We start from the raw sequence: 26303 nt of genomic DNA, 5'->3' as shown, positions 1-26303 counted from the left end.
TCTTGAGAGAGAATTTTTCCTCTGTCAAATGTCAGTTCTTGGATTATAAGTTTACTAATATCTCAGAATAGTGTTTCAGAAGTGAGACAATAGAAAAATGGATATCATGAACAGCTTATTCATAAAAGACTTATAAAAGCCCAAAACAGAGATAAAAATGTTTGACACCTTAGTAATAAGGCAAATGCAAATAAAAACTATGAAAAATTAGCGAGGATTAACAATTGTATATTTAGTGCTGAGTATAGAGGAAAGTGGGATCTTCTATGCATTGCTGAAAAAAAATTGGACATTGGCATGCCTTCTTTGGAGGGCAATTTGACATTATGTAAGATCTAAGAAGTGCTCATATCTTTTTATCAAGTTGTTCTACTTCTAAAAGTTTATTTGAAGGAAGTAAGTAGAGATAAGCAATAGAATGTCCATTAAAACATTTTTTATAAGAGTAAAAAAGGGGATGAACTGAATCTATTTGGTGGTAGCTTAAACAAACTGTAGTCATTCATAGATACCAAGCAAAAATAATATTCATAATATTTTTGAGACTATTTAAGAATATGGGAAAATTATGATATAATATGAACATGAGGTCTCAGCATTTACATCTAGTAAATAACAATAAAATACTATATTCAGAATCTGAAAGTAAGATAAATAGTAATTGGGTTGTAAGTAATATCATTTTCTTCTTCAATTCTCTATTAACACACTTTAGACCGTAAACAGGTATGGCATGTAATCTGAAACATGAACAATTTTATTTATATTAAGATAATTTGAACTAAGTTGCATAGAGGTTTATTGACATCAGTATATTATACATCAGTGTATTTTATACATCAGTGTATTATAAGGGCTGTTTTACCTTAGGACCAGAAATCTATGGCTTATTCTCAATTTAAAAAAATTTTAAGTTATGAGCCCTAAAATTGATGCTCCTATATGATTTTTTTCTAAGATATTTTAAGTAGAAACTATTTTCTTAAATTAGTGATACTCTTGCATGGAGGATTTATTATTTGTAATTTACTTTAGCCCACTGATTTAGAAATTGTTAAGTTAGCTTAATTTTTTCCTCAGAGCTTTGTTTATTTTGCTTTACTCATGTACATTCCGGTGAGCTGGAAGTTGGAAAAAGATAAAAGGATGGGGGAGGGAATATTTGAAAAGCGCACATTTTTTTGCTTGCTGTAATTGTGTCAATATTATCATGTTATTGGATGATTATAGGATTTGGAGGCCAGTGACTATTCTTCATCTATTTCTCTGAGAAAGAATCTACTCATCAAGAAAAGGGTTTGCTATCTGCTGTGCTAGCATGCAAATGTGTGTGATTTGTTTTTTATTTTTATTTTCTGTATTTGTGTTTGCTGTGTGGCACTGTCTTCTTTTGATGCATGACTCTGAAGAGTAGTTTTATACAATTCTTTGTTCTGTTGAACACTGGTCAAGCACTGACCTACCTAGAGTATTGGTCTGATGTTGCACAAAAGTGAAAAGGATTGTGTGTGGATTTTTAAACATTAACATTTTCTGTTTTATACATATTGCATCAGAAAAAGAATCTATGCCTACCTTCCAGTGTTTGATAAATCATCCCTTGTGGTTGTTGTTGTCTGTATTGAGGACTATAAGAGTATTTCTGTAGAAAAAAAGTTATATTACTTTTATTAATATTAATGTAGAATAACAACTTCAGGATACCAAATTAACTCTGGGTTATTTATATTCACATTATTTCTTCCCCAGGAACAATTTATTTTAGACTTTGGATTTTTTGACACCTGTTCTTATAAAGTACTTTATTAGCATCTTAATTCTGAGTTTGAGCTCAGAAACTCTTTCCAAATGTAGCGATTTGCCCATATGTCAGAAAAAAATGTAAATGAGGACAGTACAGTATGGAATCTGATTGAGAGAACTAAATGTCTCCCAGTATCAAGGATTTGATGGAGTCAGGGTTGAATTAGGAAAGGGGACAGCCTTCTAGCTTTTCCAGAATCAAATTTTCACTGTACAATATTAAATAACAATAGTTATATGCTCAGTAAGGGTAGCCTAGCAGTGCACATGTGCTATCATATCTACTCTCCCAACAACCACCATTTTATAATGAAAATGCTAGGTTAGGACCAAGAGAATTAAATAACTTGCCCAATATTAACAGCTTCTCAGTGACCCAGCTAGGATTTGAATTCAGCTTATTAACCTTCAAAGATCATGTCCCTGTGTTACAGAAAGTTATGCTTCATATGAGTTAATTTTAGAAGTTCATATGATGATTTCAAGTAAAAGGAAAAGTAAAATATAAATAAAAGCCAAATTAGAAGAGTCTTGACTCCTATTGCTGCTCTGAGTAATAGTGACTTAATCCATTAATTTCACATAAGGTCTGGGTGCTAGAGACAGAAAGGGCACTCCTTGCTCTGGGACATTTTTTGACTTAGTGGCAAAGGCAATTAACTACATTTTATTCTATACATCTTCCATCACTGATGAGATTATGAATGAATTCTCTTTGTTTATGTGAATTATACGGCTGCTGTATCCTGTTTTAAATGCGAACAGTGATCTGAGAAATTTGGATACACACACACTCAGCATTCATGAGTTTGTGAGGTTTATTCTTGTTTGCCTTTTCTTCTCTTTAGCCTCCCTCAGATCAGTTTAAAGGCACCTAAATTTCTTTGCTATTCCTAATTGCTCCCTACCTTTAAACTCAAGGATTTCTGCGTGTGACTTTCTGGGAGTGACATGATGTAGACAGCCATCCTTTTACTTTCTTGGGAGGCATCTTTTGTACCTTATAGATCCTGGTAGGTGATAAATGCCCATAATACCCATTAAGGGCTAATCCAATTCCCAAATTATTTTTTCCTCCATTCATCATCATCATCATCATCACTGTTATCTTAAACATTTCTGGAGCATGTTCCATATATCAAATCACATTTGAATATTTTAACCAAAATAGATATAGAATTATAATTGACGTTTATTCTAATAATCATAACATTGATTAATATAATGATTCTCAAACTTTAATGTGCATATTCATCACCTGGAAACCTTGCTTAAATGTAAATTTTGCTCAATACGTATGGGGTGGGACCCAATAATTTGCATTTTTATCAAGCTCCCAGCTGATACCAATGCTACTGGTCTGTGGACCATCACTTAAGTAGCAAAGGAGTAAAATTTGTTGAGTGTTTACCATATACCAAATGCCCTTAACCATAAAATTACCTCATAAGAAAGAGCAAGTAGAAGACACGTTTTAGAGATGAGAAAATTATGTAGCCTTGACTAGAAGCCAGTTCTTCTGACATCTAGTTTACTGTATCTTCTACTATGTCACTCTTTCTGAGTATGAGAATCTGTTCTCTTCTCTGGGGAGGTGGGAAGCTATTAAATTTATGATATTTTCACAATTTAATATTCAGTCAAAAATAAAAGTTTTGCAAATAAATGTAAATCTAAAATATAGTTTCCTTTAAAACCAACATGAATATTATTGCCTCTAATGTATATAAACCAAATAGATAATGAAATTTTCATATTTTCGTTTTTTGTCCATCTGTTGAAACTTAATATATATAGGTAAACTATACATTCATGGTCTAATGCATTTTATCCTTGCAGATTCTGTGACATTAAAACTCTACCCCTTGCCTTAGCAGAAGGTCTCATTTTCTATTCCTGGAGCTAGCAGCATTCCATTTGACATTTGATGCCCATGAGATTTTAACAGAATCTAGGTTATAAGATTGCCACATATTTTGAACAGGGATCTGTGTTGCTTTTCCCAGAGGTGTTCTGCCTTATACTTTTCTTCGAAACAGTTTTGATTATTTAAAAAGAAACCTCCAATGATAAGACCTTTTGCATAATAATCACCAGTGACTAGACAGCTTTTTGTTTTAAAGAGAATTTGTTCAGAGGAAAGAAAGCCATAGTGATCCCCTCTTCTAACCACAACTCAAAGCAAAAGACCATATTAATATTGTAATGATAGAGTGAAAAAAATGTTTCCTACCATAAACCTCAATATAAGTATAAATTTCCTTATATTTTTGAAAAGACAAATCAGTAAAATGTCTTTAAAATGAGTAGTACATACAACTCAACATAAAGGCTTTAGTTCAAATGCAATACACTAAAAGTTGTCTTTCTAATCATCCTGACAAAAACATGCATTCATATATGCAATATATAATCAACTTAGGTAACTTATTGAAAATGGGCTCATCTAAATTATTTTATTCCCAGAGATGCAGAAAAATTGACAGTAAGATGTTTAGTGTTTCATAAAATGACATGTTCTAATGTAATTGTTACTTAAGTTTTATAGTTAGCACAAACGCATAATAATGATAGGCTGTCTCCTTTATATCTGTCTATATATGCTGGCCAAATTGACCTACTTAACCTTCAATTTGATTAAATTTAGAATTAACTATTTCTGATATAATATAAATGACAAAATATTCAAAATACACTCATTATAATAACTGCTTTAAATTATACACATCTATCCATAGTAGTTTTTTTAATTCTGAGGTTTCTTCCACTGCTTAGTATGGTGGCTTACACACGACAGGTGCACAGACAAAAAAATGCTTATAGGAAAAAAAATGAGTGTATTAATATTAACTAAGCCAAATGAAGATAATCTTTAAGCAAATAATTTAAATCAAAAATAATAATAAAGAAAGAAAACTAACCTTGGGAAGTCTTTTCTATGTGCCAAGCATTGGCTAAGAATAACACGAATAATATTGTGTTAAATCCGCACAAAAATATTGCAAGATACACACCATTATTTTCCCTCAGAAAACTGAGATTTTATAATCTCCCAAAATAACAAACTAGTAAATTTTAGAGCTCACATTCAGACCCAGATCTTTGTGGCTTGAATCCCATGGTCACTATTCTCTTTCCATCTGTTAACTTTAGTTTAGAACTTGCTTGAGTGCAAAAACCAAACACAGTCACCTCTCAGGTATAGTGTAGATACTACTTAAAGACTCTTGAATTTAATTTTATAGAATAAGGTAAGAGTGTTTGCTTTTACAATTAAATAAACTTTGACATAATTTAAATTCTTGCCTTTTCTAAATATGCTAGGTAAGATTTTAGCCTTTATTCAGTTTGTTTATTGTCACAACCATTATCATCACGACATAATTGTCATCATCCTTGATGATTTGAGACATAGTGTTTACTGAGTAATTACTCTGTTCTGTTCTTGTCATTGTGCTGTTATGCCTCTCTGCAGATTTAACTCATTCATTGCTTACAAGTCATCAAACATGATATTTTTGGCCATTATGAATCAGGCATGATATGCCCAATATTCAAAATGCCATTAACAAGTGAGACAATATTATAGGTGTGTTTTAAAGCAATAAAGCAATTGCTTTATTAAAGATAACACTTCCAAGAAAACTAGAAAGTAAAACATCATCTTTCTATTATCATTTTCCTAAGGAATGATGCTGAGTGAGACGTTTATTTGTCTTAAATTTTATAAGCTGGTTCTCTTAAGGATATAAAAAGGAGAATCATGCAGTTACTTTTCAGTTTGCCAAATTGATTTTCTAATGAGTCCATGGTAGATTCGATATTTTAGTGTTGGCATGCAAAGGCTGTTTTAAATTGATAGCTGAATACACAATAGCAATGCATCCTACATATCACATTGTCTTTCTTACATTACCCACATTACTGTTTTTCTTCAGAATGAATTTTATTTTCCATTGAATGTATCTATTGGTATTTACTTCCAATTCTTACTCTCAAAATAAGTACAATACGTTGATTAAAGAATCATGATAGTTGAGTCAGGTGTTGCTTTTTAGAGTTGGTGTTGACTGCCTATTGGCACAGTTTGGTCAGTTCACTAATAATTTTCATATTTTAACACTGTTTCCATCACAAAATGCATGAGGTTGTATCCAAGTCTCCTTGAGCTTTAGCCGCTTCCTTCACACAGCTCTCACTGAAGATGAGGGTAATAGCAGGGCCTTAAACATCTTCTTCTCCTCAGCTTTCATGTGTTCCTTTTTCCTGTTTGTTATTTTGTACCATGGACAGGATTAAAAAAGTCCAAATCAGAAGAAACTGATTATCTAGACAAGAAGATTGATTTTCATTTGTTTGCTTTTGTTTTGTGATGTTTGTCATTGTTCTCTGTTTGAAATTGATGCCTATGTCATATTACAGTCCTTACATTTCATTGCACTGAAGTCGATTTAATGTATCAAAAGTTGTATCATTCAGCCAGAGTCAGCTAATGGTGCACTTGAAATTGGAGGTAGTAAATATCTTTGCTTTAAGCCCCTTTAGTTAAAAGTAATTTTAGACTTCCCCAACCTGGGTTTTATGACAATTCACTAAGCGTTAGCTGAAACTCAAATTTATATTACCAAGAATGGAAAGATTCTGTAATTCAGATTTCCCATAATCAATTCTATTTTAATAAACATTGCTGATGATATTAGAACTTATTTTAAAAGCTTTAAAGATGACATTTTATAGCAAGATAATAAATTTTTGTTTGTTTAAAGCCAAGTGAAATCATATACTTTTATAATCTAAGTAAATGTATTTTTCTATTCACCACACACTCCCAACAAATACCATTCTGGTGTCAGTGGCAAATACTGCCATTGCCTAAACCTGTGGAGAGAAGGAATTAGATATTTAAGTGGGGGAATAGAATAAAGCTGGGAAATTAAATTACTATAAAATTCTATGTTTAAGAATTGAAGCAATATTGCTATTTTTCTTAATGTTTATCAATAAGCTAGTATTTTCTTTTATCAGGATATTGTGTCTATGTAAAGACCATTCTCAATTCTATCTTTTCCCCCCAATATCTGTTGTCTTTATTAGGTGCTGTATATAATAACATTTAAAAAATTCTCTAATCTTAGTTTAAAAAGAAAAAAGTATAAGCAGTATATACTCCTCTGGTAGGCTCAACAAATGCAAGTATGATTTGTCAACATTACTGAATGTGTCCAGAGCAATTGATAAAGCAGCTTTATTAAGTAATCATATTATATTAGAAAAGAAGTATCAATGCAGAGAACCATCTTCTAATTTGCTCCTTTTATGGGCAAAACTGGCTGATGGTATGTATTTGTACATATTTACAAAATTCAGTCAGTTGAAAGTGTTTCTTTCTAAAGTATCATTTAGTCAAATTTCGTTAGGAGAAGACATCAAGTTTCAGAGGGCTCACTTGACATTGTTGTTTGGAGGATAACAAAGGACCATGATGTGTAATTTTTAATCCTTATTCATTGCATTATTTCTGCTAAAATCCCTGGTGAATATAGAGTTAGGATTTTTAAAAGACCAGACTTTGCTTCATAGTCATATGTTTGCTGTCAGTTTTTAAGTATCCATCAACTATTTATATCATAATTATAGCTATATGTGTTTCCAATATTGACTTACAAATATTAACTAATTGAAGAAAATATTTTCAGGGTGGGATTCCTGAGACTCATGGCTTTTGGGGAGGAAGTTGGGCAAAGAGTTTTGAAAACTGCTTTAGGACTTTAGTAAAGCTAACTGTACTGTGGAATAGGATGGTTTCTATGAATGTCAGAATGAAGACTAGCTCATTTACTGGGACCATGAGTGATGAGGGAGTCGATCCTGCTCCCCATTGAGCTGCTTTACTGTCCTTTCTATTGTAAAGGTGTCCATCTTTGTCTTGTCTTTCAGTCCTCCACAAGCAACCCAGAGAAGTGTGTCTCTGTTTGCTAGAGCTTGGCCGGATTGCAGCCAGGTAGGTCATACTACTGCTGCTACTTAAGACTTGACCATCTCAGCATGCAAGCAGCTGAGAAGCTTGCTGCCTTTTCATCACTGTTGTTTAACCTAGGTGTTGAGAAGCAACTCCTTCAAATATGATCAGTATGAACATCTCGAGAGCAATTGTTCAAACTAAAAGTGGACCACCAATATTCTTAACATCGTGGCCTTATTGTCAAAGTCACTATGTTTAAGCATTTTCTAAATATCCTTTAATTGAAGACATTTTCCTTGCAACTCTTTCTTGGGAGGCTGGGAAGGATCTTGTACACGAAATTGTATGTGACAATTATGCTTTCCTTAGTGGAAAGTCTATTCCCATTATTCTCTCTCTTTCTCAGCTCCTTCATCCCTCTCTTCCTGTTTACTCTTGAATAATTTTCAGCCTCTTCTTTTGTTCCTTTTTCCTCATTTTCCCCATTTAACATCTCATCCCTCAGCTCTTTTGGTTTCTACTCCTGAGTGGATGGATAGTTTTAAAATTATTCTCCATAATTTGATTGGAAAAAGATAGAATATTATCCTTCATATGTAGAGATATCTTTGGAATCTTTTTCTTCTAGAAAAGAAAAACAAGAAGTAATTGTAGAAATCATAACTGTAGCTAAATAAGTAGGGGAAGGGACTTTATTAGCTCAGCTCACTTGATTTGGTTTCATGTCTTCTCCTTATTACATTGCAAATCCTCAAACAAGGCTTCTGACAGTTTTATAAAGCCCAAAGAATTATAAATGAAGATATAAATGTTTGAATAGATCTTGATGCAAAATAAAACTTCAGAATTAATTAGAAGATGTTTTCTCATCCAGATCTGATTATACTTCTAGCATTGAGATCAGATGAACCAATAAGACAAAGTAAGAGTGTGCTCTGGGTGTTAATTCTCAAAGGGAGAGCTATAAAGAAAATCAAAGAAAAGAAAATACAAGGTGAGCACATCAGCATATTACAGCAATGGGTAGAAAACTTGCTGCCAATGAATAGCCCTTTTTTTGATCCAGTGGAAAACTCACTGTAATCAGAAGAAGTAACCCCAAGTTCTTTAAAACATCATAGTCAACATAATCTTAACAAATTGTTCATCAGGTATGGATTTTACTTTATCATAATAATTGAATGAGAGAGATTGTTTTAATTTTTAAAATTTTGAATTAAATAGGAATGAGGCTCCACTCAATAAGGAGTGAAAAACATCAATTTGAGACATTTAGGGATGTCCCTACTTTCTCCCACACCTTTCCCAGCTATATTGTGTGACAGCCTCTGGAGAGGGTCCCCTTGTCTTCTGACCACTCAGGTCTCTACTACTCAGGCATAGTTCATAGTATCTGACTGTTTCTTAGAACCCCATTCCCCTTCAATGCTGTCACTTTCTTGGGTTCTGAGAGGGAGCAAGACAAAGGTACCTGTTGCTTTTAGGACTCAGCTAAGCCACTCCTCTACCATGCTTAAGCCTTCTGGCCTGCAGGACAAACAGCTATGAGTCAAAGGACTCAGCCTTGAGTCCTTGGGCTCAGCAGATATCCCCTAAGAAAGGTGATATTAAAAATACAGGAAGGAGGAATACACACAAAGTAAAATCTCAGTAAATGAGCTGCTGCCCCTGAAATGCTAGAGTAAAAGAAAGATTGTCTAGAGTTCCTGGGTAATAGGAGATTAGGCAGAAAACTTTTTGTTTACTTGTTTATTTTAATTATATCATTAGAATATTCTGAAGTGCCAGATTCTATTTTGGTGCTTTGATAACCTAAATATGTGGATCAAACAGGCATCATTATTCTGAAAGTTGTGATAGAGGTAAAAAGGAGTGGCGCTATCTACAGAATTAGCTGGGAGTTGTCATTTTCCTCTTGTTTAGTGTACATTATTTACCTATTTTCTGGATTTATTTTATTTTTTGTAATTATACTATTTATTATATGAACACTGTTAGGAATCCTGCTGAACTAAACATTTTAACTATGACCGAGTCATCAAAGAAGAAGGCATGCTATCCAATGACAAAATTCCCTTAGGAATCACCTTTCCTCCAGCTCTGAGTCTGTCATGAATTGCCCCTTGCCATAGTATATAAAACAAATTAATATCTTGGTTAATGAAAGGGAATCATAATGGCCTGGTCAATTTGAAGGTGAAGCATTATATGAAGTGCTTTGTGTGTGTTTTTCCCCAAATATTTTAAAATTGAGATTCTGCGTTGCTCCATTTCTTTTTTTTTTTTAAGCCACTTTGTTGAGATATGGTTGACATACAAAAAGCTGTACATATTTAATGCAAACCACTTGATGAGTTTGGATATAAGCATACATTTATGAAACCATCACCACAATCTATGCCCTAAATATATCTATCACCTCCAAAAGTTTTCTCTGCCTTCTTTATTATTATTACCATCATCATCATTATTATTATTATTAATAAGAATGGGTGGCTACATTTCTGACCTCACTTTATGACCATGTGTACTGATAAAAGCAGAGATTATTCACATTACAAAAGAAAATTACTAATTTCACAAAGCAGTGATCTAAAGATTAAGACAATACGTTACAATATTCAACTTGTAATTTTTGCCTTTTGTCTTCTTCACCTACTTAAGTGATGTGAAGTATTGCACACTTCCCATGAAAAAGAAAAAAATATGCTAACAGATTTTCAGGGCATCACCTTTGTGTGCAACATAAGGTTAAACAGCTGAATGCCAAATGGATAGATTGAACATTTAAGTATAAATGTCTATTTAAGTTTCTCTCTGTACACATTTGAAGATTTTATCAAAATTTTAATGGAAGTTCAATTGTGCTTTAAAAACAGTAACCCAATAAACCCAAACATCACTACCTTAGCCCTGTGTTGAAGCATAATCGTTGAAGGAAAAAAGGGAAATTCATCATTCCCATCTTATTTTACTCCTAATTTTTTCTTTAGATATATTAAACCTTTATCTAGATCATTGTATGTGTGCTTCCTCCTCCCTGTACTCCTCTATGGAGTTGAATTAAGACAGAGTTGTTGAATTATTGAATTAAGACAGCATTAGACAAAACCAGAAGTGGTATTCGGAGAGCTCTCAAGAATCACAACATTAATTTGTACACACAACAGATGAGGTTTGGCCATAACAAAATCCCAATACAACCTTGCGAGTTCTGTGTTTTTTCCACTGATAGATGATGTTTCTTTACACTTGATTCTAAACATTTATTTCTCAAATTACATAGATGTCATCTTAAAAGCATCAACATCACTTTAGAAATGATTCACTAAATATTTCTAATTCCCTGCTGTATTCTCTTGCCTGGGAACACTCCGTGAAGCTCCTTTGAGAGCTGTGGGGTGGGTGAAGGAGACCACTTATTTTTGTTCTCATGGGTGAAACTTCCTTTTATTTTCAACTAAACAGAGCTGTCATCACTGGAGGGTGAAATCCCTCTGTTAATATTTCAGAAACCATGTCAGTTTCTGTGTGTAAAATATGCATGTTTGCCTTCTGCAAAATAAAACACTCAGCAAAAACAGGTCAATAAAACCTCAAAGATCTTTTTAATGAGGGTGCTTTGATATTCATTGTTTAAAAAAAGTTACTATGAATTCAACCTTTTTTATGACTGCAGAATTAAGATTAGCTTTATGATAAAACTAAAAAAAAAGACTTTTGATATTTTGGTTTGGGGCTATGATGAATAGTCAACATCAGAGGGAAGCTTTTTATATTTTTATTTTTGAGTGTTTTCTTCATTTTCAACAAAATTTATGACCATTCAAAAGAAATATGCTTTGTGAATAGTTTTGTTAGTCTCCTATTTTAATCCATGCCTTAATGAAATGGTACTTAAAAGAAAATATTCTTATACAAGGCTTATTAATTAACTCATCCTATTTAAAGAGCTTGGCTCTGACTGCTAAGAATAAAATTTGTTTTCATATGAGTGAAATTTCCATCCAAATTTAAATCTATCTTTAAATAACTTTAAAACAGAATAAAAAATGGGGCAAAAACCATCTTGCAAGAATCTATAAACTATCTGTTGTATGCCTTAAGAAGGGGGAGTTTCTAAACTTTATCCCTCCAACTCTAGTAAAATAGGCTCCAGATGTCTTTTCTTTGAAAATTATAGTCTAGTAAATAGTTTGAGTAAATTTTCTAGTTCAGGGCTTAGTTTGGGGGCTCAATTATTTCATCTAGACCAATCTCAAAAGCTATATCCTGTGCCAGAAAAATGAAAAGTCCATTTCTAAGATCTCATCATAAAGTTATTAACCATAAGACCATTTCCCTAGCACTTTGCATTTTTGAAATGAGACCAAAAAATGATAATATGGTATTGCCCTTTCAGTATTCCCCCTACTTTCACATCACTGGGGTATACAGATGCAAAGATTTGGTTTTAGTGGATTCAACCTTCTTGCTATCTTTAGTTGACCCTTATTCAGTTTGAAAGCAACAGTTGCCCCTTCTCCCACAAAGCTTTGAAATCTTGTAGTTGGACAAGAATAGAAAACACTATAAATTTTTGAAAACCTTATAAACAAAATCAAAATGTAGAGTGGTATAGAGTTAATCATGGAAACCAGAATGAAGCAGCCTTTTGGAGAGCAGAAAAAAGACCTACTGGTAACTAAGCTGGCTTCAGGTGCAGGCCCCCAACCCAAGGGGAATTTCATGATTTACAGACTGTTGACACCTCCAGACAGACAGGAAGCCAATGAATCACATTTAAGTGTGTATTTCAGGATTGGCTGACTGTACCTTAGGCAGCTTGAAGTATTCAAAAGCCAATATAAGCAGAAATTTGGGGCTTAGTGTTGATTTTCTATGTTCAGTGGCATAGCTAATTTTCAGCATTCCCAGATAAAGAAAAATCTCCAGGGCAAAGTTTTCCATGTATGACTTTGTTACCAACTTCATTCAAATTTTGTTTTGTATTCAACATGGAGTGGAGCTTGTTGTTACTTTTTAATAACATATTTCTTATTATTTCACTTTGTTAAAAAAAAGAAAAAGAAAAAGAAAAAATTGTGCAACCCAAACAGCCTGCTCCTGAAAGGTGGTATAAATCCACCTACAATTACAAATGAAATCATATTTTCCAATTGACCCAATTTATACTTTCAAATAGGATGTTTTCATTTATGATTGACTTTTAATTGGCTGTGAATTCTAGCATGTTAAATTCCTCTAGCCTCACTGCCCAGTTTATGTTATTATCTTGAGAACATTAAATGTAGCAAAATGTTATACCTTGATGGAACTAAGAATTCACATAAGTCTAGAGGGATTAAAAAGGGTTGCCTGTTGAAGTTCATCCAGCGAGTTAGCAGCAAAAATGAATTTATAACTTGTTCTGCTATGCTCCAGCACTGAGATATTCCTGCCATCCTACAATTCTAGGGAAATTAATTTAAAGAAAGCCTATGGTGAGTTTTTTTGGAAAGGATACCAACAATAGTCATAATATCACAATAGTAATAACACTACATCTTAATTTTGAGGCTGTTATGTAATTTCATGGGGTGGTATGTTTTAAAAAGTTAAAACTTTGGCAAAAGGACCTCAATGCTGCAGTTTCCTGGTTGTGCAAGCTTCGATACATCAGTTATCAACAGCCGTCTCGGAGGTGGTGCCACGTGTCAGACGCTGTACTGGGAGTGTAATGGATACTGTTTTAATTCCTTCTAACTGTATTAAAACACGGGAATTAGAATTTCCATTTTACAGTGAAATAAAACTGAGGCTCAGAAATAATGTATGTCAAGATGCCCAAAAGTTCCAGACACATGGAATTCAGTAACAGTTGCTCTTTTAACTTTCTTCTTCCTCCCTCCTCCCCTCCCTCCCTCCCTCCCTCCCTCCCTCTCTCTCTCTCTCTCTCTCTCTCTCTCTCTCTCTCTCTCTCTCTCTCTCCTGCTACATCAGACCTCTAGGACAGGCCACTTTCATCTGTGTTTTCCTGAGAGAAAACAGACTCTTAGAGGTTAAGTGATTTGCTAAATTTAAAGAGTAGGTTAATGGCATAGTTAGCTCAAGTCTGCCTCAGGGAAGAATGATACCCAAATCTTCAAGTGAATATTACTGGTACTTGTCAACAGTAATGAGATGCTGGGTTGAGTGAAGTGTAATTAATGCGTACTAGAAAGTTAAAAATGTATTTTGGTTTTGAATAGGGTTTAAAGTTTTCTAGAAGAACATTTTTTGGGGGGTAAAACACTTATTTACATTTAATGTCGATATGTTTTATTAAAGTGATATGCATTTAAAGATCCAAAACAATGAAATCTAATTCAGCTTTGGAGCCTGAACTCATTGTTATATGAGAATATGGAAATTTTTTGCATTCAAAAAAAGTAGCTATTAAGTATCTATTGTGTGCCAGGATCTACACTGGCTGCTAGGAATGCTGTGAATCAGACAGTCTCTACTCTTATAGAATCTGAGGTCTATCGCATGTTTCTACAAACGTCCTGTTAACTGGCTAATCTGTATAAAAGGTTTGAAATGTGATAAATAGTGCCTAAAGTCTTTTAGCTACTGATTTATGTAACTAAAAATTACTCTGTTCACTAGAGGCAGTTAGCAAAACAGCAATTATTATCTGAGTTGTGCCAGCTTAAACTGTTTCGTACTGAATTCTGATATAAGTTTTCCAGCTCTCAAAGCCCACCTGACGTGTGTGATGATGTCAGTTAAAATAACAAGCCATTAGAACAGGAAGACGATAACCTAAGCTTTTACATTTAATGATGTTTTAATATACTATTCATTCACTCTAAGGTATTAGACATATTGCCAACATATTTATTCTCTATATATAGGTTATTTACTTTGTAGGTAATCCACAGCCTATTTTTTAAAAATTTCCAAGTGACTTTTTCCTCTTCTTTCTAACATGTGATCACCTGATTAAAATGTCAGAGAAAACCTGAAGTAAGAAAACCTAGATTTGCATCTTTATTCTGTTCCTAGCTCGTTCTATATTTCCTCTGGATCTGTTTTATTTATTCTGTACAAATGAAAGGGTATAACTACATGAACCCAAAGATCCTTCCCAATTCTCAAATTCTGTAATTATCTTTGGCCTCCTTCACCTAGGTACAATTGATATGCATCTAGGAAACCAAACCAAATTTAAACTTAGCCTAAGAAAAATATGGGAGATTAGAATGCTGTTAACAACTACATCTCTGTCTTTGAACTGCTGTGGCATTTATAATTTACAACACATAATTTTTAACATATTGTTATTCTAAATTATTTTTGTTTCTTTATTCATTTTCTCTCTCAGTAATACTGTACATGCTTTCATTATGTTCTTCTTAAAAGCATAACCAATGTACTGTATTACCCATTCTACCTTGTTCTGGGTCCATAATGATATACAAGTAAGAGTGAATTTCTTCTCTGTTAATTCATTTAAGGACATTTATTTGGGGAAATTGCTGTTTTCAACTTGACTCTGACTCTCTGATTTTATTTCCATTTTTAACAAGCTTATATTCAAAATAGGAGTTCAATTATAGCACTAATATCATTAAAGCTAGTAAATCTGAAAGCTGAAGACTAAATTAATATGGTCATGTTATTGACTCATTAATATATTATATGGAGTATTTTAATTTATTTTTAGTATGTTATGCATCTATTCATTTATATGTTCATATATAGATGTAAACATATATGTGTATGTATATGTAACTATAAATATATATGTATGTATGTATGGGGGTGTGTGTGTTTTTCCCTGCTTAAAAGGGTGCCAATTTAAGAACATACTATTTCAATGCCAGAGAAAAGTTAATGTTGTTTTGAAAAGTCAGCAATTTGGTCCTATGGTATAATTGAATGCAACATATGGCCAGTGTATCATTATTACAACTTATGCATGTGTATTGATCTGGTGTCTTTTGAAAAGGTATGGTGTGGAGCCTCCTGGTTTGATAAAATTGGAAAAAGAAATTGAACAAGAAGAAACACTCTCTGCCCCTTCTCCTTCACCTTCTCCTTCATCAAAGTCTTCTGGAAAAAAGAGTACGGGAAACTTACTGGATGATGCAGTAAGTGAAATTGGTCAAGTTTCTTATCAACAGTTGGTCTTTTTTGAACTTCAAAACTCATTCTGTACAATTTTCTATCAGTCTAACCTTTACCTATTCCAATGTTATTGAAATTTATTTTAAAATCCTATGAGGAAGTTTATAGTCCTGCAATTCATTTTGAGATTCAAAACTGAGCCACTTATTTAAAATAAAGCGTCATTTAATTCTGCTGAGTAGTATCTAAAATTTTAGGATAATAAGTCAACCTCCTGAAAATTGTCTTTGAAAACACTTAAGCCTTGATACTATTGGTTCCTGTTTCCTTATTCACTGATAAGAAGCCTGAGGCATGGGACTTGAGGATTTTTAAAGAAGGAAAAGCAAAATACCATGGAGAAGATAACTGCCCTTTACTGACTGCCTGCTATGGGCCAGGTTCTGCCAGTATTCTTCAAGTGCTCTTGTTATCTTTAGGGCAGGTTTCTTACTGAGGAACCTGAGACTTGAAGTTGAATTACCTGCTGAGAGGAAGAGAGGAGCTTAGATTCCAACCTAATTTTGTCTAACTCTCTGAGGTCACCATCCCTCAGACTGCTTGAGTCACCGTCTTTGGCAGATTAGGAAATATTTTCATTATACCCTCATAATTACAGAAAACAGATTCTGGGTGTAACAGTAAACAGGATGAAATAAAATTCTCTGGCTACTTCTGTTGTCTCTTAAGTAGTGTGTCATGTGTGTGCATTTACTTCCCAGCACATATGTCTTGAGTGTAAATGTCAAAAACCTATGGGTTTTATAAAAAATGGAAACCGCGGGGATGTCAGACTGAAGTATGTCTCACATACACAAGGAGAGTTCTCAGAAACTAGCACCAACCATAATGCCAGTTATAAGGAATAGGCAGGATTGAAAAGGACAGCTAGCCTGTAGCTGAGAGTTTCCTTCCCAAGGGTCTGAGCTGAAAAGAGCAGGGGATTTGCTGCAAAGCTTTTGCAGCTTTGTTGCCCCTTGAAACCATTTCCATGAGCCTGGGAAAAGTAGTTAGAATGGTTTCCTTTCTTCACCAGCTTGTCTCACATGTGGCCATCCCTCATCCTTGAGAAGGGGAGAAGAAGGACAGGAGGGAGAAGGTGGTGAAACAACGATGAAAGGGATTTTGGAAAAGTTTTACCTCTACTCCAGTTCAGAAGAGGTAGATGGGATAGGGACTCTCTTCAAAATGGCAAGACTGTCACTCTGTGGTTGTTCTTCCCTACTCCAAGTTCTGTTCTCTTAGCTGGAAACAATGAAGGGGGTTTCAGAGAAGCTTTAAAGTTTGTCAGGGTTTGGGAACATAACCATCTGTATAGTGAAGGGGTTTTCATGGAATGTAGGAAATGTTCTAAGCAGATATTTCTATACTGTTGCCAGCTAGAATACTATGTTCACAGCCTTCAAACTAGCATTTCTCATGCTAGTTTGAATGTTTAATCAAACACTCACACCACCAGATGACCCGTGGAAAAAGAATTCCATGGTTAGGTTAGTTTGAGAAATACAGCTTACTATAGTCCCTACCTAGAGTTTGGCAATGCGTTCTGGCATATCAAAGGCACTAGTGAGTTCCATAATAAGATCTTGTTTAACCTGGAGTTTTCCATGCTTATTTGGCCACAGAAGCCTCTTACAGTCTTCTTCATTCTACATTGGGGAAATTGCCCTGAAATATTTGCATTCTGTTTAAGTGATAGTTTTTCACTGAATGTTTTATTTCAGGGACAGTGGAACAGAGAGAAAAAACATATGAACCTCACTAATGGCTTAAATCAGAGCTTCATATGTCAGATATAAAAAGGAAATAGTTCCTATGGCAACTGCTTCACTGCATATGAGGCATATATAGCCATTGGGGAGTTGAAATTCATATACTCCAATATGTTCTTTAGAATAGGGATATAAAATATTGCTTGCAAAGTTCCTGTGTTTAGTTAATACTATTGGCTATTTCTACTCTGGCAAAGTTATTATTTACATCAAAAAAAAAAAGAGAGAAAAAAAAAGGAGAGTAAAGAAGGGGAGTAAAAAAAAAGAAAAAAATGGAGAAAAGAGTAAAGGAAAAAGAAAAAGAAAGAGACGCATTCCCGTGCTAAGATGTCATATTCCAGTGAACAGTTTCAACAATAACTGCCAGTTTTGAAACTTTCAATGTGTCCTCACATTTCTTTGTTTGCTACCTAGGAGAATTGTGGAAAATTGAAAAACAAAATAGGTGACCTTTTATGTGGATAATACATCCCACCTTCTTTAATCAAGCCAGACATCGTAAGAGAAGCACAGTGGAGTCCATTCAGATTAATTTATTCCCCTGATGTCCTGATAGAGTGATTCAGCTGTGATAAAATGATGGGGTCAGGTTTAGTGCCCTCGTGTTCAGCCTGTTCCCACACAATGAGTTGAATACAGTTCTAAGAAGCCATTCTTACTTTCTTCCTCTTCTCCATCAACTTCCTCAGTCTGGGGATGAGAGATAGTATAATTCTGAGTAATCAGGCTCCTCTTGAAATCCCATTTCAACAGAAAGCTGGCTGGGTTCCTGGCCAAAATCAGAACACCTGCCAGACTGACTTACCCCAAGGTAATGTAAGAAGCAAGATGTCATCAGTCACTGTTTACTTAACTCCCCACAGCCTGGCCTTGTCTCTTCCATTTCTGCTTCCAGCTCTCACATAGCCACACAAAAGCCCTTGATTTTAAAAAGCAAGTATATTTTCAAAGCTTAGGAAGGCATTAGAGAAGGACAGGCCACTTGAGAAAGTGTTTCTTGTATTTTATTTCATTTGGTACCAATAGTTTCTGTATTTTGTCTAAAAACACTTCAAGATGGAAATACTTTCCATCCATACTTGTGATTGTCATTTCTTAGCAGAGGAACCACTTGAACACCAATTTACTGTCTTCTCAGTTACTACATCGTGGTAAAGCTGTGCCAGGCATGACTCTCCTAAAGTCTGGGCCATGTGCTTTTATGATGCTGACTGTAGGATTTTTTTTCAGGGTGGCCAAAGTCCTTCTCCCTCCCTCCCTCCCTCCTTTCCTTCTTTTCTCATGGAATTATTGTGGTGCTAAGGAAAACTGTACTGCTTCTAACAATGGTATGCAATAAACACAATTTATATATATATATATATATATTCATATATATACACACACACATTTATATTTTTTTAGCATTTATTTATTTTTTAACATCTTTATTGGAGTATAATTGCTTTACAATGGTATGCTGGTTTCTGCTGTATACCAAAGTGAATCAGCTATACATATACATGTATCCCCATATCTCCTCACATTTATGTTTTTAAAACATGTCTATAAATACATATTGAAGGAGATACACATAGAGGAACACTTACAACACTTAAGACAGCACACATTCATTGGTCCTGTGACCGACCTCACCCCCACCCCAGAATGTGGGTCTGCATTATAGAAGGGAATCCCTAGGGATAGGATTCTATTAATACTGGGGGAGTGGGTGGATATATCTATGGCCCAAGTATCATATGGTATGGAAAATTCAGAACTCAAAGACATGGGCCTAATCACTCACATAACGATGTTAGACAGTCCCCTCACTTTTTCAATGAAAGCCATCTCTAAAATTCTTTGAATGCAGTCTTAATCTGTCACACTAATTCCCTCCTGTGTCCTTTGTAGGTCCCTGTGCTTATTTATCCATTTATTATTTATTTATTTATCCAAACTTATCTTAATATAAGTTTTGCTTCAGGATTCCCCCACTCTTTCTAGCTTTCCCCTCTAGTGTCTTATGCTTCCATACTTTCTGGAACCTTGCTTATTCTAGGGAAACCAAGATGCTTAAGTCCTTTACTCCAACAGGCAAGTGAGTTCCTGCGTGACTCTTCCCACAGTTTTTTCTTAGTGGAAGACTGATTGAAGTCAGACATTGAATTATTTGATGAAATGATTGAATTGCTTTGATGACAAAACTCTAGGAATCATATCTTTGTGTAAGCAAGAATTTGGGTAAGGGGTGTCCAAGCCAATCCCTTCAGAATATAAATTTGTTCTGTCTAGCTTCTCAAATGTAGGCTGTACATTATTTAGATCTGTCTTCTATGGAAACTTTGACTCGAAACACAACATATTATTCTTTTGGGTTGTTTGGTTGGTTGGTTAGTTGAAGAGAGGACAGTTATGAGACACAGCATGGCAGGTTCCCAACCAAGGAAAACATAAATAAATAAACCTTATTCCTAAAATCATGGACTAAACATTGTCTTTAATAGTCACAACTATTTATAAGCATTATGCACTTATCATTTAGTGTATGTGTTTTGTAAAGAGTACAGAGATAGATAAAACAGGGAAAATCTGATATTCAGACATGGATTCTATAAAATACATACAAATTGTGAGATACTGCTACAGAAATAGGTTTTGGCAGGTGGGAATTACTGAGGAGTGAATTGCTGGATTAGTCTGGATGAATTAGAGATGACTCCTTAAAGAAAGTCTCAGGGTTCAAAATAAGGTTAAATAGTCTCATTTTTAAATAATAATAATTTTAACATTCTCATTTATTTTGAAAATGGGTAAAATTAATATTAAAGTTATGATGAGGAAACATATAGACTATGTCTATATGTTTCCTCATCATAATAGACTATGTTAACGTGCCTTGTATTCGAGTTCTCAATATATTTATCTTGACAATCCAATGTACGTGATCTTTTTAATCCTCTAAACATGAGAACCCAGCTCGTCATCCCTACGCTGCCGGTTGATTTGCTTGTGATTATCCTCCAGCATCATTATCATTGTCATCATCCAGCTTATGCCTTAGTGCAGCTATTGGCCTTCACAAAGTGCCTTCAGGGCCTGACCTTTAGATAGTTAAGACTTAATGTGATATGTCTATGCTCACATCATGTCCATAGTCTGATATAGAACAAATTTAAAAGCATTCATGGTTCAGGGGCCTTTGAACCCGTGGAACAAATTAATCTAAAGGCAACCTGATTAAGGAGAATGAACTTGCCTGCTCTTCTATTTCAGGTGAAACGGATTTCTGAAGATCCTCCTTGCAAATGCCCGAGCAAGTTCTGTGTGGAGAGGCTCTCGCAAGGAAGATACCGAGTGGGAGAAAAGATCCTCTTCATTAGGGTAAAGTTTTACTTTTCACTTGACAGCTTGACCTTTCAGAGCATATACAGGACTTAAATTGCAGGTTACAGGGAAAATATGACCAGTAACTCAGCAGGAACTTCCCTTATGGTGCTTACAATTGGATTTGAAGACATGAGGTATGAAAATTTTTTATTATCATACATAATTATCACTGAGGGCTAAATAAATAGAACTTTATCTTTTTTTATGTATACACAAACGTATAACCCAAACAGATCATAGAAATCAAATAGAATGAGGAAAAGAAGAGAAAACAAATTCCTTTTTTGTCTATGCATTTAGTTTCAAAGGAAGGAAATCCACCTCAATGGGTAATAAAAACAGTATTCTGCCCTGGTTTTCCATATCTCAAGTTTGGGAAATGATTAACCTATAGGTCCTGATAACTTTCAAATTATTTGAACATGACTTTTCAAAAAGTTTGGGTTGTAAACCAGATTGAGGAGACTCAAAACTCATTACAACGGTATGGTTAAATGATGACTGCCATTTTTTTACTGGTTTTCTGGGTTAGAATAAAGAAACGTGGGCCTGTGCCAATGAATGACTTGGTGGCCTCTATCCATTTTACAATCATCCTAATTAAAAATCTGACTAGATGTCATGAACAATTCTTGACTGTAATTATTGGCTCAATAAAGTAACATTTCAGGCTGTGATCTGTTTTGTTAATAATCAAGAGAATTTAACCTCTCAAAATACATTTGTTGCTTTTCCTGAGACCAAGAATTCTTCTTTTCAAAAATAAGAAAGTGAAAAATAAAGCACTGATATACTCCTAGAAATCTGCAATTAATGAGTCTTTCTATCTTATTTTTAGTCATTTCCTAAAGAATAGAGGTTATGATTCTCAGAAGCTGTATTGTCTTGTCATTTGAATAAGTTAAAATATTTTCCTTTTTATTTTATTTTGTAGAGCTGAATAATTTGAATGTGTACATCTAATACAATCAGTGAACATTCTTAACATACTCAAATCAGTGATGACCCAGTAGAAATTTTTTCCAGTGTAAAGTTTTCTTTTTAATGACCACTTTTGACTGAAAGTTATTTGTACGACAATTTTTTAAACCTCTACAAGATGTAATTTAAAGAAAAGTTTAATTATAATTAGGCTTCAAAAATAATGTCAATCATTTTGTATTTTAATCTAACATTAGGTCAGTGTTTATTGATCTAAAAAAATGTTCAGGTAATAATTGCTATTTTGCTTTGGAAAGGTAATGAAAGGGATATAATGATATGTTATTATTAGGGGCTTGAGAACCAGTTTAGGAGAATGGCCTCCCTAGAGTAGACAATTGGCCCAGTCATCACTTATTGTTCTTTGTTACAAGGATAACATACATGTTTCTTTTAGCCAACCAGCCTGCTTTTGCTTTAACACATTAATAAATGGTGATTTAGTAGTACCTCCACAGATGTGTTTAAATTTTACTAAGTTGGCCTTTCTCAACTGAAGATCAGGCTTCTTGAGACTATTAAGCCCTGGAGCTTAGAATCAAAACATAGGGTTTTTTTATTTATTTAAACAATTATTCTTTTTTATAATGGAAGTGTTGACAAAACACATGATTAATAAATTAGATGTTTTTCCCTCTAATGTAACCTAATATCTTTAGGCAAAAATATATATTACATACATTTATTTGTATCTGGTCTTCCATATTTAGTCAACTGTCAAAGAATTTGATGCCTATATTTGTGAATAACATAAATGTATCATATTTAACATTTAAAATATTTTTTGATGTTCCATTTTTCTTTTCAGTAAATAGTTTCCTTTTGGTGAAATCTATGCGTGTATTGTTTATAAAGGAATTGAGACTCACTTTACTGAAGAAAATTACATCAAATTCCTTAGTGATAGCATTTGAATTTAATATCAGTTACCACAGTAGAACATAATGTGCAGTTTCATGCTTCTATAGTTCCAGGCGAGCCTGAAGTAAGAGAACTGACTGTAATGTGGTTACTCACTGATTGGCCCAGCAAGTTATAGCATCATGTTGCTGTAATAGATGTTTTAAAATAGTGTTTTAGTGAATTTTAGTCATTCACTTTTTCTCATTTTGCTCCACCCACATATAATTTGTACTTTTTTTTTTCTTTTTGGTGGAAACTTCCCCATTTGGTGGAGAGACCATACCTTTATTTTACATTTGTGTAACCAAAGGACCCATTCAGTCATTTCCCCCAATAAAGGGCTAAAGATCTCAGAGGAGCATGACCTTGCCTGTGGAATAACAACACATTCTTTTATTGTTCTCCTTTGGTTCTTTTTTTAAACCCTCCTACCTTCTTGTAATCTCATCAGTTTCGAGGGAAGCAACCATTCGAATTACCTCTTCTCCAAAGCCACAGCCTTAGTTCAGGCCCCATCAGCTTTTCTTTTTTATTTTATTTTATTTTATTTATTTTATTTTTTTATGTACTTAGTGCCACTGAACTGTACAGTTACATATGGTTAAACTAGTATGTTTTATATTATGTGACTTTTACCACAATAAAAATTTTTTTTTTAAATTTGTACTATTTTTTACAGTAGATTTCACTTTAAAATTGACCCATTTTTTTAAATCTTAATTTTTTTAAAAGAAAGTATCTATTACTGCCTAAATTGTAATAGAAACTATTTGTCAAAAAAGGAAAATATCCATTAATATATGTTCATTTCAGTTCTTATCTTTTGGCTTGTCAGGGGTCCATTTCTACCCTGATGGAGTAAAGGGATTCTACCAAAACTTTTCTTGTATCTGGTTATCCCTAGAGACTTTTTACCTCTCATTCCCTGGAGTTCAGGAATTGAAATTTCACAGGCAGGCCATATGCACCTTTCAACACACATTTTTCCCTATTTTTTTCTCTGCACTGAATGGATGAACTAGAAATGTCTCATTGATGTGTGCATACTTTGGCCAGTACTTTTGGATTTGTGGCAGGGGCTATATTTAATTGATTGTCATTCTGCACTAACACATTGTAAGGAACTGGCAGTTATTAGTCAAAAAAACTCAGAGGTATTGATTTTCAAATGATAGTTAGATGGTTGTTGCTGCTAAAATCTTAACTTTAAGTTTCTTTGAACACCCGAATTAAGTAGAGAGTGCCTTTGGTCAAATTCTCAGACACACTAGGGGAATGATCGCCTCATGGTATCTGTGTTGCTGTTCTGGGTTTCTTAAGTTTGCATTTTTAACATTGGCATATTTTAAACTTTGTCCTCTTTGCTAAGGCTTCCAAATATAGTCATATTTACGACATAGTACATAGTAAGTGGATATATTTATGCATATTATTTCATAAAATGAAATACATATGGTATCTTAGCATCTGTCTCCTAGTTTTCTGTCCGTCCTGAGAGCAGCCGTGTTTTCCTGTGGTCATAATGAACCTATCCATGCAAAAAAACAATTTAGGGTCCTTTCAAGCTATTAAGAATGTTGACTTACTTTTAGTTAAAGAGAGCACACTAGTTTGCATTTTATCAAGGTTTATATATATATATAAATGGGATTCTACAGTATACACTCTATTTTCTGGCTTTTTTCATTCAGCATGATTATTTTAAGGTTCATCAATGTTGTTGCCTGTGTTAATAATTTATTGTTATTGCTAAGTAGCATTCCATTATATGGATACACTAAAATTTGTCCATTCATTCACTTATATCAATAAGACATTCGGGTTGTTTCCAGTTAGAGATTATTACAAATAGAGCTGCTATGAACATTTATGTATAAATCTTCGTATGGACATATGCTTTAATTTCTGTTGGGTAAATACCTAGGAATGCAAAGCCTGATTTGTATGGCAGGTTTATTTTTAACATTATAATAAATTGCTTACTGCTTTTAAAAAAATAAAATAAAGAGAGCACAATCACCAAAAAACACTGACATAGAAAACACTATCCCTTAGAAAGTCATAAATACATGATTCTATTAATAAGTCTCTAACACAATTACTCCTGATTTACTCTTCTTAACGTGAGCCAGAGTTAACAATTATATGTCTAACCAAATTCCAAAGTTTGTTGGCAACACCCAATGACTTGACTTATGTATGGTTTTAGGGTTATCATATATATGAACACATTTTCTCATTATGCATTCAAATCAACACAATAACAACACAAAAGAATGAAAAAAGTAAGAATGTGTGCAGATTACAGAGAAAGAGTCCAGAAGACATTTCTGCAGATGATATCTTTGCTAAGCATATGTTTTATCTGTGGGTTTCTAGAAACCAATGTATGAATAGATACCTTGCATACATGGCTATCTAACGTTACTTATGTAGATGAATCTATATTCTCATGTAGACATGTTTGTTTATATGCACAGGTCTCCATTTAAAGGTGAAGGAGTAATCTCTACCCAATATAAAGGATCCGTTAGTACAAGGGGAAACCTCCAAGATTTCTGACAGTGGCTTTTAGGCAAATATGCTAATAATCCCCTGCTAAAGTGGGAATTCTCTTGTTTCTAGTTTATCAAACACAATTTCTCACAGCCAGATTTTTGCCCTGCACCTTCCAATGAACAACACTGCTTTTGAACTATCTGCTGGACAAAGCTAAATGCAGCTAATTTCTAACTGTGTGGTACAGATACAGATTTACTCTCCTCCAAGGTTTAAATATAACAGCTATTTTTCACTGACTTTTGAGTGATGATAAAACCTCCTTGCTGATGTCTGTAGTAACAGAGATTTAGATATTACTATTTAGCCATGCTGTGTATCTTTGAAATGTAAACAGATGAATCTCAGCCTAATGTTATGATTTTGAGGAGGAGAGAAGTAAGAATTTTCCTTTGTTCTTTTGTTCATTCAGTTACTTGGTATCTACCCGGGCTTCAAGTATTGAGAAGTCACCTGACAATATAAAGCTGACTAAGCTTGTAGGAAGGTTTTCAGAGATATGTGTTAGATGCCATGAAAATGTCTATACTATTTGATTTGTCAATCCCAATGCAACAATGATAATATTCCATGTAAATAATCTAACAGTAATTTTTAAAAGTGGTTCCCAGCAAAACCTGGGAACTTGTTAGAAATGCAAATTCCTGGGCCTCACCCCAGACCTATTGAATCAGAAGCTCTGAGGGTGGGGTCCAGACACCTGTGCTTTAACAAGCCTTCTAGGTGATTCTGATGCATACTAAAGTTTGAAACCACTAATCTAAAAGAAAGAACTAACTATATGAAGGAAGAGATTTGTTGTATCAATATAACAGCACAAT

At 34.0% G+C, this 26303-nt stretch overlaps 1 protein-coding gene across 5 annotated transcripts in view; it reads left to right on the top strand.

Annotated features, from left to right (window-relative positions):
- GAS2 (growth arrest specific 2) overlaps nucleotides 1-26303 on the top strand; it is a 119165-nt gene that overhangs the window by 46427 nt on the left and 46435 nt on the right. For all 5 annotated transcript variants that reach the window (XM_007174805.2, XM_057552044.1, XM_057552045.1 and 2 more), the window contains exons 5-7: nucleotides 7741-7804; nucleotides 15741-15882; nucleotides 20926-21033. In XM_007174805.2, coding sequence (XP_007174867.1) covers nucleotides 7741-7804; nucleotides 15741-15882; nucleotides 20926-21033 — 314 coding nt within the window. The remainder of the gene's footprint in view (nucleotides 1-7740; nucleotides 7805-15740; nucleotides 15883-20925; nucleotides 21034-26303) is intronic.

The sequence above is a fragment of the Balaenoptera acutorostrata genome, chromosome 9 (assembly GCF_949987535.1).
Source record: "Balaenoptera acutorostrata chromosome 9, mBalAcu1.1, whole genome shotgun sequence".
Taxonomy (NCBI): Eukaryota; Metazoa; Chordata; class Mammalia; order Artiodactyla; family Balaenopteridae; genus Balaenoptera; species Balaenoptera acutorostrata.
Note: the sequence above shows the minus strand (reverse complement) of the source record. Positions and strands in the feature narration are given on the sequence as shown.